At 38.5% G+C, this 15,084-nt stretch overlaps 1 protein-coding gene across 9 annotated transcripts in view; it reads right to left on the bottom strand.

Moving 5' to 3' along the window:
- Positions 1–15,084, bottom strand: part of FAM168A (family with sequence similarity 168 member A) — a 187,342-nt gene that overhangs the window by 62,481 nt on the left and 109,777 nt on the right. For 8 of the 9 annotated variants that reach the window (XM_072794526.1, XM_072794527.1, XM_072794525.1 and 5 more), the window contains one exon: positions 1,802–1,889. In XM_072794526.1, the coding sequence (XP_072650627.1) occupies positions 1,802–1,871 (70 nt within the window). In that variant the 5' untranslated portion in view covers positions 1,872–1,889. Of the gene's footprint in view, positions 1–1,801; positions 1,890–5,988; positions 6,010–15,084 lie in introns of those variants that run through there. The other variant, XM_072794522.1, reaches the window with a different exon arrangement.

A 15,084-nucleotide genomic window follows, 5' to 3' on the forward strand; every position in this document is an offset into this window, starting at 1 on the left:
CATATGATCTAATAATTCCACTACTGTGTATTTACCCAAAGAAAACAAAAACACTAATTTGAAAAGATATATGCACCCCTATGTTTGTTGCAGCATTGTTTGTAACAGCCAAAGTATAGAAGCAACCCAAATGTCCACTAACAAATGAATGGATAAAAAAGATGTGGAGGGTATGTGTGTGTGTGTGTGCACAAATGGAATATTACTCATAAAAAGGAATGAGACCTTATCATTTCCGACAACATGGATGGACCTAGAGAATATTTCACTAAGTGAAATAAGACAAAGAAAGATAAATACCACATGATTTCACTTATATATGGAATCTAAAAAATAAATGAATAAACAAAAAGCAGAAACAGACCTATATATAAAAAACACAAACTGATGGTTGCCAGAGAGGAGCTGGTGGGGGATGCAAAATGGGTGAAGAGGAGTTGGACATACAGGCTTCCAAATATAAAATGAATAAAAAGGATAAAAGGGACAGCATAAGGAGAGTCAACGATATTGTCTTAGTGTTGCATGGTGATAGATGGTAGGTATACTTGTGGTGAGCATAGCACAACAAAATAGACTTACTGAATTAGTATGTTGTACACCCAAAACTAAAGTAATATTGTATGTCAACTATACTTCAATAAAACAAAAAACAAGAAACAAAAAAACAAAAAACCCTAGAGGGATCCCTGCGTGGCTCAGCAGTTCAGTGCCTGCCTTCGCCCCAGGGTGTGATCCTGGAGTCCGGGGATTGAGTCCTGCATGTCAGGCTCCCTGCATGGAGCCAGCTTCTCCCTCTGCCTGTGTCTCTGTATCTCTCTCTCCGTGTCTCTCATGAATAAATAAATAAAATCTTAAAAAATTAAAAAAAAAATTAAAAACCCTAGAATAATGAATAAGTGGTAAAAATGAAAGAAAGAATACTAGTAAAAATGAAAGAAAGAATACTATTGCCCTCATTTTATAATGGGAGTACCAAGGCTCTGGAAGGTTAAAAATTTGCCTAAAGCCAAGTAGAGGAGAGAGAATGCTTCCTGAAAGAGTGCTGTCTGAGCTCAGAGCTGAGTTCTTAAAGAATAAGGTGAAGTTGTCAGGGGACAATGGCATTCCAGACAGAAAAACAACATACACAAAGACAGAGAAGTAGGAAACAGCTTGGTATCAAGTTCAGGAATAAGATCAGTCTTCAGAATCAGCAGACCTGGGTTCAAATATCTATTTTTGTTTTTGTTTCATGGTCTCTTACTGTTGACTATGGTTTTCTCAACTGTGAAATGGTGATAAGAAGCTGTACCATGAAGAACTGCTTTAAGGGGGATCCCTGGGTGGCTCAGCGGTTTGGCACCTGCCTTCGGCCCAGGGCATAATCCTGGAGTCCCAGGATCAAGTCCCACATCAGGCTTCCTGCATGAAACCTGCTTCTCCTCTGTGTCTGTCTGTGTCTCTGCCTCTCTCTCTCTCTCTCTGTGTGTGTCTCTCATTAATAAATAAATAAAATCTTAAAAAAAAAAGAACTGCTTTAAGATTAAAATTAAACATTTGAAAGTATGTATCACAGGTCCAGGCCCATAGTAGGTACTCAATAAATAAATGTTACCTCTCTTCATTTCCCTTAGTTGAAAGTTCAATAATGTTTAGTTGTAAGAACTGGACCCTAGACATATATCTCTTCTATAAGTGCCAAGCATTATCAGAGCTTTTGGAGGCTCTGGTAAAGTATACCAAAAGTCATTTAGCATGTTATTTGGTAGTATCCTTAACCACCATTTTTCAAAATAAGAACTATTCTCACACCACTCACCTGTGTAGGCCATGTTCTTAGGGTTGCCATAAGGAGCCCCAGGCTGCACGGGGCTATAAACAGGGTTCATTGTGGAAGACTGAGGATCCTATTGAGAAACAAAAAAAAGAGCACCGATTATTGATTGCTCGTTTTCCCTGACATCAGCTTCCCCTCTACAACCTTCAATTTATACTCCGAGAACAACTCGGTACAGCAGAAAGAGGACTAAACAAAAAGCCATTTGTCTGTACTTGGCCCTATGCTATACATTTTGCTCATCATATAGATAAAGATACTGAGAAGCAGAGAGGTGATACAACTTACCTAATGTCAACCAGGCCTTCTGCCTTTCAGTTCAGAACCAGACCCATTCTCCCACAGGTGATTATGCCACTAGAATACTGTGTGGCACTGACCAAGTCACTTCCCCTCACTGGACTCCAATGTCCTGATGTGAAATTAATCAGTTTAGATTCTCTGAGGTACTCTCTAATTCTAAGGATGTTAGTCTAGGAGCTAGGAAAGGATGCACTTCTACTGCTCACCAAGGGAGCCCAAGAGCAAACAGTGAGCACATACACTATTAGGAAGAGCAGCAAGTATCTCACCAATTTTTTGCATCTGCAGAGGACATGATATCAGTTACTAGTAGAAAAAATAGAAATTTATTGCCATTGATCACTCTAATGCAAACAAGGAAACATAGCCAAGATCTCTTTCAAAATTTATTCAACGGAAAGATATAAACTTGGAAATTTGTGTGTAGTAAGTATCACCTGCACAAGTGCTCTGTTAATTATCTTAATGAAGCACAGTCTCCATTCTGATTAATGGAAAAATCTGTCATTAAACTCTATTAGCCAGCCAATTTGTCCCATCTTGTTTAGGGAACCATCTCCCACGTATAGGCCAACACATTTGAAAAACTTGTCTCTACAAATATATTATTTACACTTCATAAAAATCAAACAATTCCCTCCTAAGTAGGCTCACATGATGGATGGGCAATTTTTTAGGTCATTAACTTCTCTTGTAGCACCTCAGGATAGGAAACAAGTCAAATGTCAAGATAGGCAGTGAACAGCTGGCTTGATGACAATTGCTCTGCAATTAATTAAGTCTCTCCAGGGTTCTGGAAGGAAAGGTGAAGTAAAAATGAGTTCCTAAGGAGAGGAAGGTAGGGCGGTCAAACAGGCAAAAAGGGAAATGCTGCTGGTCAATTTCAGAGGCTTAGAACTTCCTGAAATGTACCCAATGGGCAGCCCTGGCAAATCACCCCAGGGCAACAGACTAAACTACTCCCAGTTGACAAATGAAACCAGAAAAACCTGACGAAAATTATAGGAGATATATATTTCAGCACACCTTAAGAAGAAAAAACCCTTGCAGCCAGAGTTATCCAAGAATACCACCAAGTGACACTCTCTCTCTAAATATAAGCATTCTCCTAACAGATACTGGGAGAATTAAGAGAGATCTCACAATGTCAAAATACACTGCAAACTGTCAGGTGGCATGCAGAGGTAAATGATGATGGTGATGATGTGACAACAGTAACAACACGGAAGACCACTTGTACATTTTCCCTCCTTGGATCTCTCTTCTGCCCAACTAGTTCTCTGCTAAATAAGCTAGGGTAAGCAAGACTGTGCTAAGCAGTAGAACTAGCCCTGTAAACCTCTGGTCACTCTCCTACTAGAAAATACCCTGTGTTGCTGATTGGGCAAGGTATGACCTTGCTTTTTATAACCAAGGAAATGCATCAGTTTTGGAACTGGTCTCCTGCTGCTCCAAAATGAGGCCCACACCCTCAAAAGGAGATTATGTCTGAGCAATACTCCATAACAGTATCAATTCCAAGCTCAACTAATGACTGACAGAAATAAGGTCTGCCAGGGGTTCAAAATTTGGATTAAGAATGTGATAGTCATGTCTGGGGAAGCTGCTCACAGAAAGAAAGGGTTCCTGGCTTTCAAGGGAAGGTCAATTTTTTATAAGAGAATCTACATACTGTTAATAGTTTCAGAGATAGGCTAAAAATGTGTAGGAAGTTCACAAACTCTATGATCAGGCGGATTTAGGTTCAAATCCTGGAACTGCCACATACCAAGTGTGGGGCTGGTGGCAAGTCCACTGACCTTCCTGAGCTTCAGTTTCCTCTAGCCTTATAATGTAAAATAATAATACATTCTTATTAGAGCTCTTCTTAGAGCTGTTGTAAGATTTGGGTTTTTTTAAAGACCAACTTATTGAGGTACAATTTACACATAGTGAAACTTATTCCTTTTGGGTATGCAGTTCTTTGAGCCCTGAAAGATGTAGTCATATAAGCACTCCCCTACAAGTAAGATATAAAGCATTTTCATCACCCTCTCCCCAAATTCTCTCATCTTTGTAGTCAATCCCCTCCCACTGATTCCCAGCCTGTGACAACTACTGATCTGTTTTCTGTTGTTCTATACCTGTACACACATATCAAATTTCACTTTACAGATGAAAAAAAGTGATGCTGAGAAAAGGCAAATGAACAGTCCAAGGTCACAAAGCAAGTAAGGGCAGGGTCAAGACTAGCACCCCGGGCAGCCCGGGTGGCTCAGTGGTTTAGCGCCGCCTTCAGCCCAGGGCCTGATCTTGGAGACCCGGATCGAGTCCCACGTTGGGCTCCCTGCATGGAGCCTGCTTCTCCCTCTGCCTGTGTCTCTGCTGCGTTCTCTCTTGCTCTCTTTGTCTCCCATCAATAAATAAATAAAATCTTAAAAAAGAAAAGACTAGCACCCCAAATGTATCGAAGACCTAAATGAGAGAGCTAAAAATATAAAACTCATAACAGGAAACAAAAATACAAGCACAAATCTTTGTAACCCTGGATTTGGCAATGGTTTCTTAAATATGATGCCAACAGCATAAACAAAGGAAAAAAAATTGGTATACCAGATTCATCAAAACTAAAAACTTTTGTGCTTTAAAGGACACCATTAAGAAAGTAAAAGACAACCCACAGAATGAGAGAAATTTGCAAATCATTAACAGCTGACCCTTGAACAATGCAGGGGTTAGGGGCACTGAACTCCTCTGCAGTCCAAAATCTCATGTAATTTTTGACTCCCCAAAAACCTAACTACGAAGAACCTTCTGCTGACTAGAAGCCTAATAACAGAAACATTCAATTAACACATATTTTGTGTATGTATTACATACTGTATTCTTATGACAAAGCAAGCTAGAAAAAGAAAATATTAAGAAAATCATAAGGAAGAGAAAATACATTTATAGTACTGTAAAAAATCCATCTGTCAGTGGATCCACACAGTTCAAACGTGTGTTGCTCAAAGATCAAATGAAAGGATAGGGGATTTGTACTTAAAATATATAAAGAACTCTTTTCTTAACTCAAAAATAAAAGGCCACTAACTCAATTAAAAAATGGCCAAAGGATCTGGACACGCATTTCTTCAAAAAAGTTATATAAATGGCCAATAAGCATATGAAAAGATGCAAATCAAAACCAAATGAGATACCACTTCACACACACTAGATGGCTATAATCAGAAAGATAACAAATAGTGTTGGGGAGGATGTGGAGAAATTGGAACCCTCATACAATGCTGGTGGGAATGTAAAATGATACAGCCACTTTAGGCAAGTCTGTCAGTTCCTCAAATAGTTAAACGTAGAGTTACCGTATGATCCAGAAATTCTACTCCTAGGCATCCACCACAGAGAAATGAAAATGTATGTCCACGTGAATGTTCGTAGCAGCATTATTCACAATAGTCAAAAGAAGGAAACAACTCAAATGTTCAACTGGTGAGCAGTTGAATGTGGAACCAGTGGAACGTGGTATATCCATATAGTAAAATATTTGGCAACAAAAAAAAATGAAGTATTGATACAACATGAATGAACCTTGAAAACATTATATTAAGTGAATGAGACCAATCACAAAAGGCCACATATTATGTGATCCCATTTATATGAAATTTCCAAAATAGGCAAACTTATAGAGACAAAAGGTAGATTAGCAGTTGCCCAGATTAGTTCATGATACATGAAATCTAGTAACTTCCAAATCCACATCTTTCTCACATTATTATAACATAACACTCAGTCAAAAATCCATACCCGCACACACTCTACTTCCTGGACATTTCTTTTTGATCACTCCATTAGCAATTCAAACCCATCATACCCAAAAGTAAACTCACCATCTTTCCCCAGGCCCATTCTTCCATCCTGTATCGCCTGTCTCAGAGTTACTGACAATCCATTCACCTAACACGTAAGAGAAAAACCTGGAATTCATCCCATTCCTCCTGCTCTTTCATACCTGATCAATCACCAACTCCCCAAAACCCCTAACTTTCTCATTGCTATTTTCTCATTGCTGTTTTAAGTTACATCATCTCTTGTCTAAACTACTACAACAATCTCAAGAGGTCATTTTCCAAAATTTAACCCAGTCTATCTCATTCCTGATATTCTTTATTAAAACACAGGTTGGATGGGTTATTCCCTTCAAAGGCTTTGGGAATAAAATCCGAACCCCTTAACATGGTATACAATATTCTCTATGCTCTATCTGGGATGGGGCTCAGGACTCTATGTATTTATGTTCCCAAGGAGATTTTGAAGCTCAGTTTGAAGACTGCCTGTGACTCTTTCCCAAATACCATTTGTCCCACATGAACCTGTAGAGGAATTGAGATACAGCAGTGAACAAGAAAAACAAATATTCCTACCTGCATTTGAGTTGAGGGAGGGGGGAGAGACAAAATTTTCTAAAAAGTGAAAAATTTCTCGGTGGTAAATGCAACAGAGAAATTCAGTTAGGGAGTGCTAAGGGGAGAGAATGCAAATTTTATTATTATTTTATTATTTTCCATTTTTTTTAAAGATTCCATTTTTATTTATTTGACAGAGAGACAGTTAGAGAGCACAAGCAGGGGAAATATCAGGGGGAAAGGGAGAAGCAGGCCTCCTGCCAAGTGGGAAGCCTTACCCAGGGCTTGATCCCAGGACCCTGTTTTATGACCCCAGCCAAAATCAGATGCTCAACTGACTGAGCCACCCAGACACCCCAAGAGTGCAATTTTTTAAATGGCTAGAGAAAATATATTTGAGTTATTATTGAGTGACATTTAAGCAATAAAGTTGAAGTGGCAAGCCATACAGCTGAGAGGAAACTGTCCAAGTAGAGGAAACAGCAAATGCAAATGCCCTAAAGTGGAACTATGTTTGAGAAATAGAATGTATGCCAGTTTCGCTGGAAAGCAATAAAAGAGAAAAGAGTGGACAGTGAGACCAGAGAGGTAATAAGGGCCTAATCATGCCAAGACCTCTAGACCAGTATAAGGACTTTGTTTTTTATTTGAAATGAGATAAGGACGCCTGGGTGGCTCAGTGGTTGAACATCTGCCTTTGGCCTAGGGTGTGATCCTGGAGTCCTGGGATGGAGTCCCACATCAGGCTCCCTGCATGGAGCCTGCTTCTCCCTCTGCCTGTGTCTCTGCCTCTCTCTCTCTCTCTCTCCCTCTCTGTCTCTGTGTGTCTCTCATCAATAAATAAACTAAACCTTAAAAAAAAAAAAATGAGATAAGCCCCTAGAGTATTTTGAGCAAAAGGGTGACATGATTTGACTTTATTATAAGATTACTTTGACTGGGGACGCCTGGGTGGCTCAGTGGTTGAGCATCTGCCTTTGGCTCAGGGCATGACCCTGGAGTCCCGGGATTGAGTCCCACATCGGACTTCCTGCATGGGGCCTGCTTCTCCCTTCTCCTGCTTCTCTCTCTCTGTCTCTCTGTGTGTGTCTGGGATCCCTGGGTGGCGCAGCGGTTTGGCGCCTGTCTTTGGCCCAGGGCGCGATCCTGGAGACCCGGGATCGAATCCCACATCGGGCTCCCGGTGCATGGAGCCTGCTTCTCCCTCTGCCTGTGTCTCTGCCTCTCTCTCTGTGTGACTATCATAAATAAATAAAAAATTAAAAAAAAAAAGAATAAATAAATTAAAATCTTAAAAAAAAAAAAGATTACTTTGACTGTTGAGCTGAGATCATTTGGCATGAGGGCAAGAGTTCAAGAAGAGAGATCAGTTAGGAAGCTATTTGAAATAATCCAGATAAAAGATAACGGTGGCTTCAGATAGGATGGCAGCAGTGGTGATAGTGGTGGTGGAAAGCAGTCATATTTTGGATATATTCTGAAGATTAGGCTGACAAAAATTACTAATCGACTGAATATGGAGTATGAGAAGAAGGACATCAAGGGTGACTGTAAAGCTAACTTGAGAAACTGGAATAATAAAAATATCACTTACTAGGATAAGAACTATGAAAGAAGCATTTTTTTTTTTTTTAGTAAAAAACAGAAATTTGGGTTTGGACTTAAATTTGAGACACCTAAGAATTCTGCTTACAATGGTTGATACACAATGAGCATTCTGTAGGGGTTAACCATTACCACTATTATAAATATTGTCTTTATTACAGACAGCTACCATTTATTGAACATCCACCATGTGATAGGTACTGTGCTAGGGACTTATTAAGTCCTTACGAGTCTTTTAAGGTAACAGTAATCTATATGATAGGTAAATAAACTTAAGTCCAGAGAAATAAAGCAAACTATCCAAATCATTACTAAGAATTGAGAAAATTTGTTTCATAGCCAGGTCTGTCTGATTCCAATGTCCAAGCTATTTCCACCATGCTAGATGAATTTCCCAGTCTCCCAAACCCAGCACTAGATTCTCCTCTGGAATGTCAGGCCCTGAATCCTTCCCTTTAACTCAAGGTGCCTTATGCTACGCTTGGATCCTGATAGATCTCACCAGGGAGGCAGTTCATATCTATCTTCTGGGCCCCTGCTGGGCATACATGGTCAATTACAAGAGAATAAAAGTACTGCCTGCCTGACTTCTACAACCTCAGCTATCATATATACTACCCATCCAACTTGATTTCACTTCTTAAGATACATGCCCATTGTGCACAGCCTGCCTTCCTCTCTCTCCTGAGCCAAGGACGGAGTTCCTCTGCTTTCTGGGGCTGAACCACAGCAAATCTATTTCTTGTGCCAGCAAACACAACTCTGCAATAGCTTCTCATTTTATTCAGAATAAAATCCAAAGTCCTTATAAAAGTCTACAAGGCATTATTATGTGATCTGACCTCACATGCCCACATCTCTGATTACAACTCCTACCATTATCCCCTTGCTTTCTCCACTCAAATCACAATGATCTCCTTGTTTCCTGAACATACCATGCATGCTTACATCTCAGCATCTTTGCATTTGCTCTTCTCCACACCCAGAAAGCCCTTCCCTCAGATATCCAAATGACTATATTCCCTCACATCATTCAGGTCTCTGCTCAAATGTCACCTTACCAGAAATGACTTCCTTACTAACTTAACCAATCTACCTAAAACAGTTCCTCCAAATGTTATTCCATGTCCCTCTCATCCTACTTTACCTTTTCTACTTACACCTATCACAACCTGATATATTTTCTTGCCTATTTATTTATTCTCTCCATTAGAGTAAGTTCAACAAGAACAAGGATTCTCTTTGTCTTGTATCCCCAGTACCCAGAATACAGTACCTCACACATAAAAGACACTAAATACATAGTAGTTGAATAAATAATGAACTATCCTTCATGCTTCTCCAAAAGACAACTTTAAAAAAAGTTTCAAAGTGTTTGGCACTTCTTGGCGTATCTCAGAGAACTACCTGACTCCACATCTCTCCAGTGTTCACAGAAGCTTCAATTGATAGCTCACCTCTCTAACTGCAGAACCAGCAGTGGTGAGCCAGGCAATGGAACAACGTGTGAGAGAGGGAAAGAAAACTTTCCTTCTGGTGGAGCTTTCATTCCCAGACTGTTCTGCAAGTGGCCTGCTGCTGCACTCAAAAAACATGTGAATATTTCTTTCAAACCAACAGCAAAACCTATGAGCATAAAATGACAAGGAAAAAAAAAGCCTATGTATTCAGGATGAATACTTGGAAGTACTACTATATGCACAGCAGGTTGCAGTGTTAAGAATTATTATTGCAGCTTGCAAACTATTTTAAAACTTTTAAAGAATTTTACCATTTACAAAGTGTTTATACTTTACAAATTTTTTTTTTTTTTTAACTTTACAAAATTTTTAACCACTATTTTACTTGGTCCTTTGAGGTAAGCAATGCAAGGATTCTTAATTTCATTTGACAGATAAAGAAATGAAAGCTCAAAGGTTTAACTCACATTGGATGGATACTGTACAGAAAACAGGGATGGTGTCTGCCCAAAGGAAGTTATGGTCTAGCTGGGGAACTTCTAAAGTTAAACAAAAATTAAGATACCAAAAAATATACAAGGAGACAGAAATTCTGGAATGCTTAAAATGCCTGGCAAACCCTCTCCCCAAAAAGCAACAATATAACTGGACAAAATGGTCAAAACCAACCAATTCAGGCCTCTGAAAAATAACCAAAGGGATACAGCTAATTGAGAAATGTTGATTCAAGGAAAATTACTGAACTGGAGCAGGTGGGTAGCTCAGTCAGTTAAGAGTCTGACTCTTGATCTCAGCTCAGGTCTTGATCTCAGGGTAGTGAGGTCAAGGCCCACACTGGGCCCCACACTAGGTGTGGAATCTACTTAAAAAATAAAAGAAAAATAAAAATTACTGAACCATACTAAGAACAGCAAAAATCTGTGGTGTTTTAACCTAGGGCTGCCCCTATCTCCCAACCCCCAGCTCCCTGGGAATAATTCCATCAGGGCAGGCCAGGGCAGGTCAAGAGGACAACTGGTGCCAGAGTGGGCTGATTTAATCTGAAGCTGAGCATAGAGAACCAGCTCTGGATATTGCCCAGCATCATTGTCAAAAACAATAGAGGGACAATCTGGGGAACAATAGTAAACAATCCAGGAAGGCCACTACTGTAGCTAGATTCAGGTCAGAATACTAGTTAGAGCAGGCAACAGAGCATATAAACCAGAAATTTAAAAGGGAATACTAGAGAACAAAACAGCCATAATGTGTCTTGATAAGACCCACTATGGTATCCCTGACGGTTAAGATTTCACAACTGCTAAGGAGAAACCGGAGAAGGTCCTAGCTATCTACTGACTCTATGTGAATGTGAGGCCTTGAACACACTAAAAGTAAAGGCTGAAGCAGAATTTTAAATTGACTGAACTCTGAATGCATTCTCCAAATGACAAACAGATCCATCAGGGCAGAAGATTTCCTGGCCTAGGGTTTAAGTCAATCACTGACCACTAATCTACAATGACCCAGAGTGACTTTAAGAAGCCAGGTTTAAAAATTAAAACAATAATTTAAAAAATATGACCAGAAAAAACTTTCATGTTAAATAATTAAGCATTCATGCTTTAAAAAAAAAAAAAAAAAAAGACATCAGGAGTCACACACTGCAAGAGACAGACTGTAGAACAGTGTAAATAAACAAAAACACCCAGCAACAATATCCAACCTCCATGAGAAGAATCTGAATTAAGAGTTGCCACAATATATTATCTAAAACATGCAGTTTTCAACAAACATACAAAAAAATGAATCAGGGCAGCCCGGGTGGCTCAGCACTTTAGTGCTGCCTTCGGCCCAGGGCGCATGATCCTGGAGATCCGGGATCGAGTCCCGCGTTGTGCTCCCCAGGTAGAGCCTGCTTCTCCCTCTGCCTGTGTCTCTGCCTCTCTCTCTCTCTCTCTCATGAATAAATAAATAAAATCTTTAAAAAAAATCATGGATCATGCAAAGAAATAGAGAAGAGTGCCCCACTTACCAGGAAAAGAAAAGACGATTATAAATACTGACTAAGGGGGCCCAGATGTTGAAATCAGCAGAGAAATATTTCAAAACAGGTGTTATAAATAATGCTAAAAAGAATCAAGGGAACCTATACTCAAAGAACTAAGTGAAAGTATGATGATAATAATCCATCAAATAGAGAATGTCAATATACGGAAGTTACAAAAATTTTTTAAAAAATGGAAATTGTATTCTGAGATGAAACATTCAAGAGGAACTCAATAACAAATCTCAGCTGGCAGAAGAAAAAAATCATCAAACTGAAAGATCAATACAAATTATGCAATCTGACAAAAAGAAATTAGAGTGGCCTGTGGGAAACTATCTATCAGAGCAATATATAAGTAATGGGAGTTCCAGAAAGAGGAAAAAAATATGAGCAGAAAAAATATTTGAAGACATAATGGCCAAAAGCTTTCCAAATTTTATTTTAAAAACATACATTAAACTACATATCTAAAATAGGTAATGAATTCCAAGTTGGCTAAACACAAAAAATATCTATACCTGCATACATTGTTGTAAAAACTGTGGAAAACCAAAGAGAATTTTTTTAAGTAGCAAGAGAAAACAATTTATCAGATAAAAGGGAACAAGATTAACAGCTCACTTCTCATAAGAAATAGTAGAAAGCTAGAGGCAGAAGAATGATATATAAAATGTGCTGAAAGAAAAAAAAGCAAACATATTAACCAAGATTTATAACCCTCTTGGAACCACAGAAAAGCCTAAACAGCCAAAGCAATTCTGAGAAAGAACAAAGCTGGAGGTATCACAATTCCAGATTTCAAGATATACTACAAAGCTATAGGGACGCCTGGGTGGCTTAGCAGTTAAGCATATGCCTTCGGCTCAGGACATGATCCTGGAGTCCTGGGATCGAGTCCCACATCAGGCTCCCTGCATGAACCCTGCTTCTCCCTCTGCCTATGTTTCTGTCTCTCTCGCTCTCTGTGTCTCATGAATAAATAAATAAAATCTAAAAAAAAAAAAAAAAAAAAACCCTGTAGTAATCACAACAATATGGTATTGGCAAAAAAAAAAAAAAGAAAGAAAGAAAAGAAAGAAAAAGAAAAGAAAGAAAGAAAAGAAAGGAAAGAAAGGAAAGAAAAGAAAGAAAAGAAAGAAAAGAAAGAAAAGAAAGAAAAGAAAGAAGAAGAAAGAAGAAAGAAAGAAAGAAAGAAAGAAAGAAAGAAAGAAAGAAAGAAAGAAAGAAAACCAGACACACAGATCAATGGAACAGAGACCCCAGAAATAAAACCACATTTATATAGTCCATCTATGACAAAGGAGGCAAGAACACACAATGGGGAAAAGACAGTCTTTTCAATAAATGGTGCTGGGAAAACTGGACAGCTACATGTAAAAGAATGAACCTGGACTACTTTCTAACACTATACACAAAAATAAACTCAAAACAGGTTAAAGATCTAAGCGTGGGACCTGAAACCATAAAAATCCTAGAAGAGAACACAGGCAACAATTTCTCTAACATCAGCCATAGCAACATTTTTCTAGATATATTTCCTAAGGCAAGAGAAACAAAAGCAAAAATATTGGGACTATATCAAAATAAAACGCTTTGCACAGTGAAGAAAACTATCAACAAAACAAAAAGACAACCTACTGAATGGGAAAAGATACTTGCAGATGATGTATCTGATAAGAGGCTGATATCCAAAATATATAAAGAACTTATATAACTCAACACTAAAAAAAAAAAAAAACCAAAATGCCCACTACCACAACAAAAAAAGCAGTCTGACTAAAAAATGGGCAAAGGACCTCAATAAACATTTTCCTAAAGACGACATACAGATGGCCAGCAGACATATGAAAAAATGCTCAACATCACTCATCATCAGGGAAAGGCAAATCAAAACCACAAAGAGATATCGTCTCATGTCTGTTAGAATGGTGAAATTAAGAAGACAAGAAACTGGGACGCCTGGGTGGCTCAGCGGTTTGGCACCTACCTTTGGCCCAGGGCGTGATCCTGGAGTCCCGGGATCGAGTCCCACATTGGGCTCCCTGCATGGAGCCTGCTTCTCTCTGTCTCTACCTCTCTCTCTCTCTCTGTCTTTCTCATGAATAAATAAATAAAATCTTAAAAAGGAAAAAAAAGACAAAATGCAACAAAGAAAGAATGTGGAGAAAAAAGAAGCTTTGTGCACTGTTGGTAGAATCGTAAACTGGTACAGCCACTGTGGAAAACAGTATGGAGGTTCCTCAAAAAATTAAATTAGAAAAAAAATTAAATTAGAAATACCATATGACCCAATAATCCCACTAATGGACATTATGAAAACAGAAACTGAAAAAGATATATGCACCCCTATGTTTATTGCAGCATTATTTACAATAGCCAAGACATGGAAGCAACCTAAGTGTCCTTCAAAAGACAAATGCACAAGGAAAACGTATATACATACAAACAAGAGAATAAACATAACAGAGCATTACACAGCCATAAAAAAGGGTGAGATGATGTCATTTAAGAAAACATGGATGGACCTATAAGGTATTATGCTAAGTGAAATTAAGTCAGACTAGAAAGGCAAATACCATGATTCCATTTATAAATGGAATCTATAAAAAATGAATAAACAAAAAGCAGAATTAGAACTATAAATACAGAGAACAAACTGATGGTTGCCAGAGGGGTCTAGGATGGGAGGGTGGCACAACAGACGTGAAGAGCAGAGGGAGATACAGGCCTCCAGTTATGAAATGAGTAAGTCATGGGAATAAAAAAGCAGAGCATAAAGAATATAGTCAGTGAACTTGTCATAGCAATGTAACTGGACAGATGGTAACTATACTTGTGAACACGGTGTAATGTATAAACTTATCAAATCACTAAGTTGTATACTTAAAATGAATGTAATGCTGTATGTCAATTTTACTTAAAATAAATAGAAATAAAAATAACATATTCTCCTTAAAAACTTATCCTTAAAAACTTATAATTCCAGTAAAGCTATCATTCAAAACTGAAGGCTAAAACAAAGACATTCCCACATAAATAATGACTGAGATACCTGCCTTTCAAAAAATACTTAGGAAATACTGGGGGGGAGGTAGGAGGAATACCTAAAACTATCAGGCTGAAAGGAAACAGCACTAGAGAGTAATTCAAACCCATGTGAAGAAATAAAGAGCACCAGAAAGGTGATTATGTAGGTGAATATAAAAATATAAGTATTTTTATCCTAATAGATTTAAAAGACAGCTATATAAAACAGTAAGTCGAAAATCATATTGTTGCACAGGGTCATCTGGGTGGCTCAGTGGTTGAGCATCTGCCTTTGGCTTGGGTCATGATCCTGGGGTCCTGGGATGGAGCCCCACATCAGGCTTTCCGCAGAGAGCCTGCTTCTGTCTCTGCCTCTCTCTCTGTGTCTCTCTGTGTCTAAATAAGATCTTTAAAAATTAAAAAAAAAAATAAAACCATTATTGTTGCACATATATAATT

Source organism: Canis lupus, chromosome 23 (assembly GCF_048164855.1).
Source record: "Canis lupus baileyi chromosome 23, mCanLup2.hap1, whole genome shotgun sequence".
Classification (NCBI taxonomy): Eukaryota; Metazoa; Chordata; class Mammalia; order Carnivora; family Canidae; genus Canis; species Canis lupus.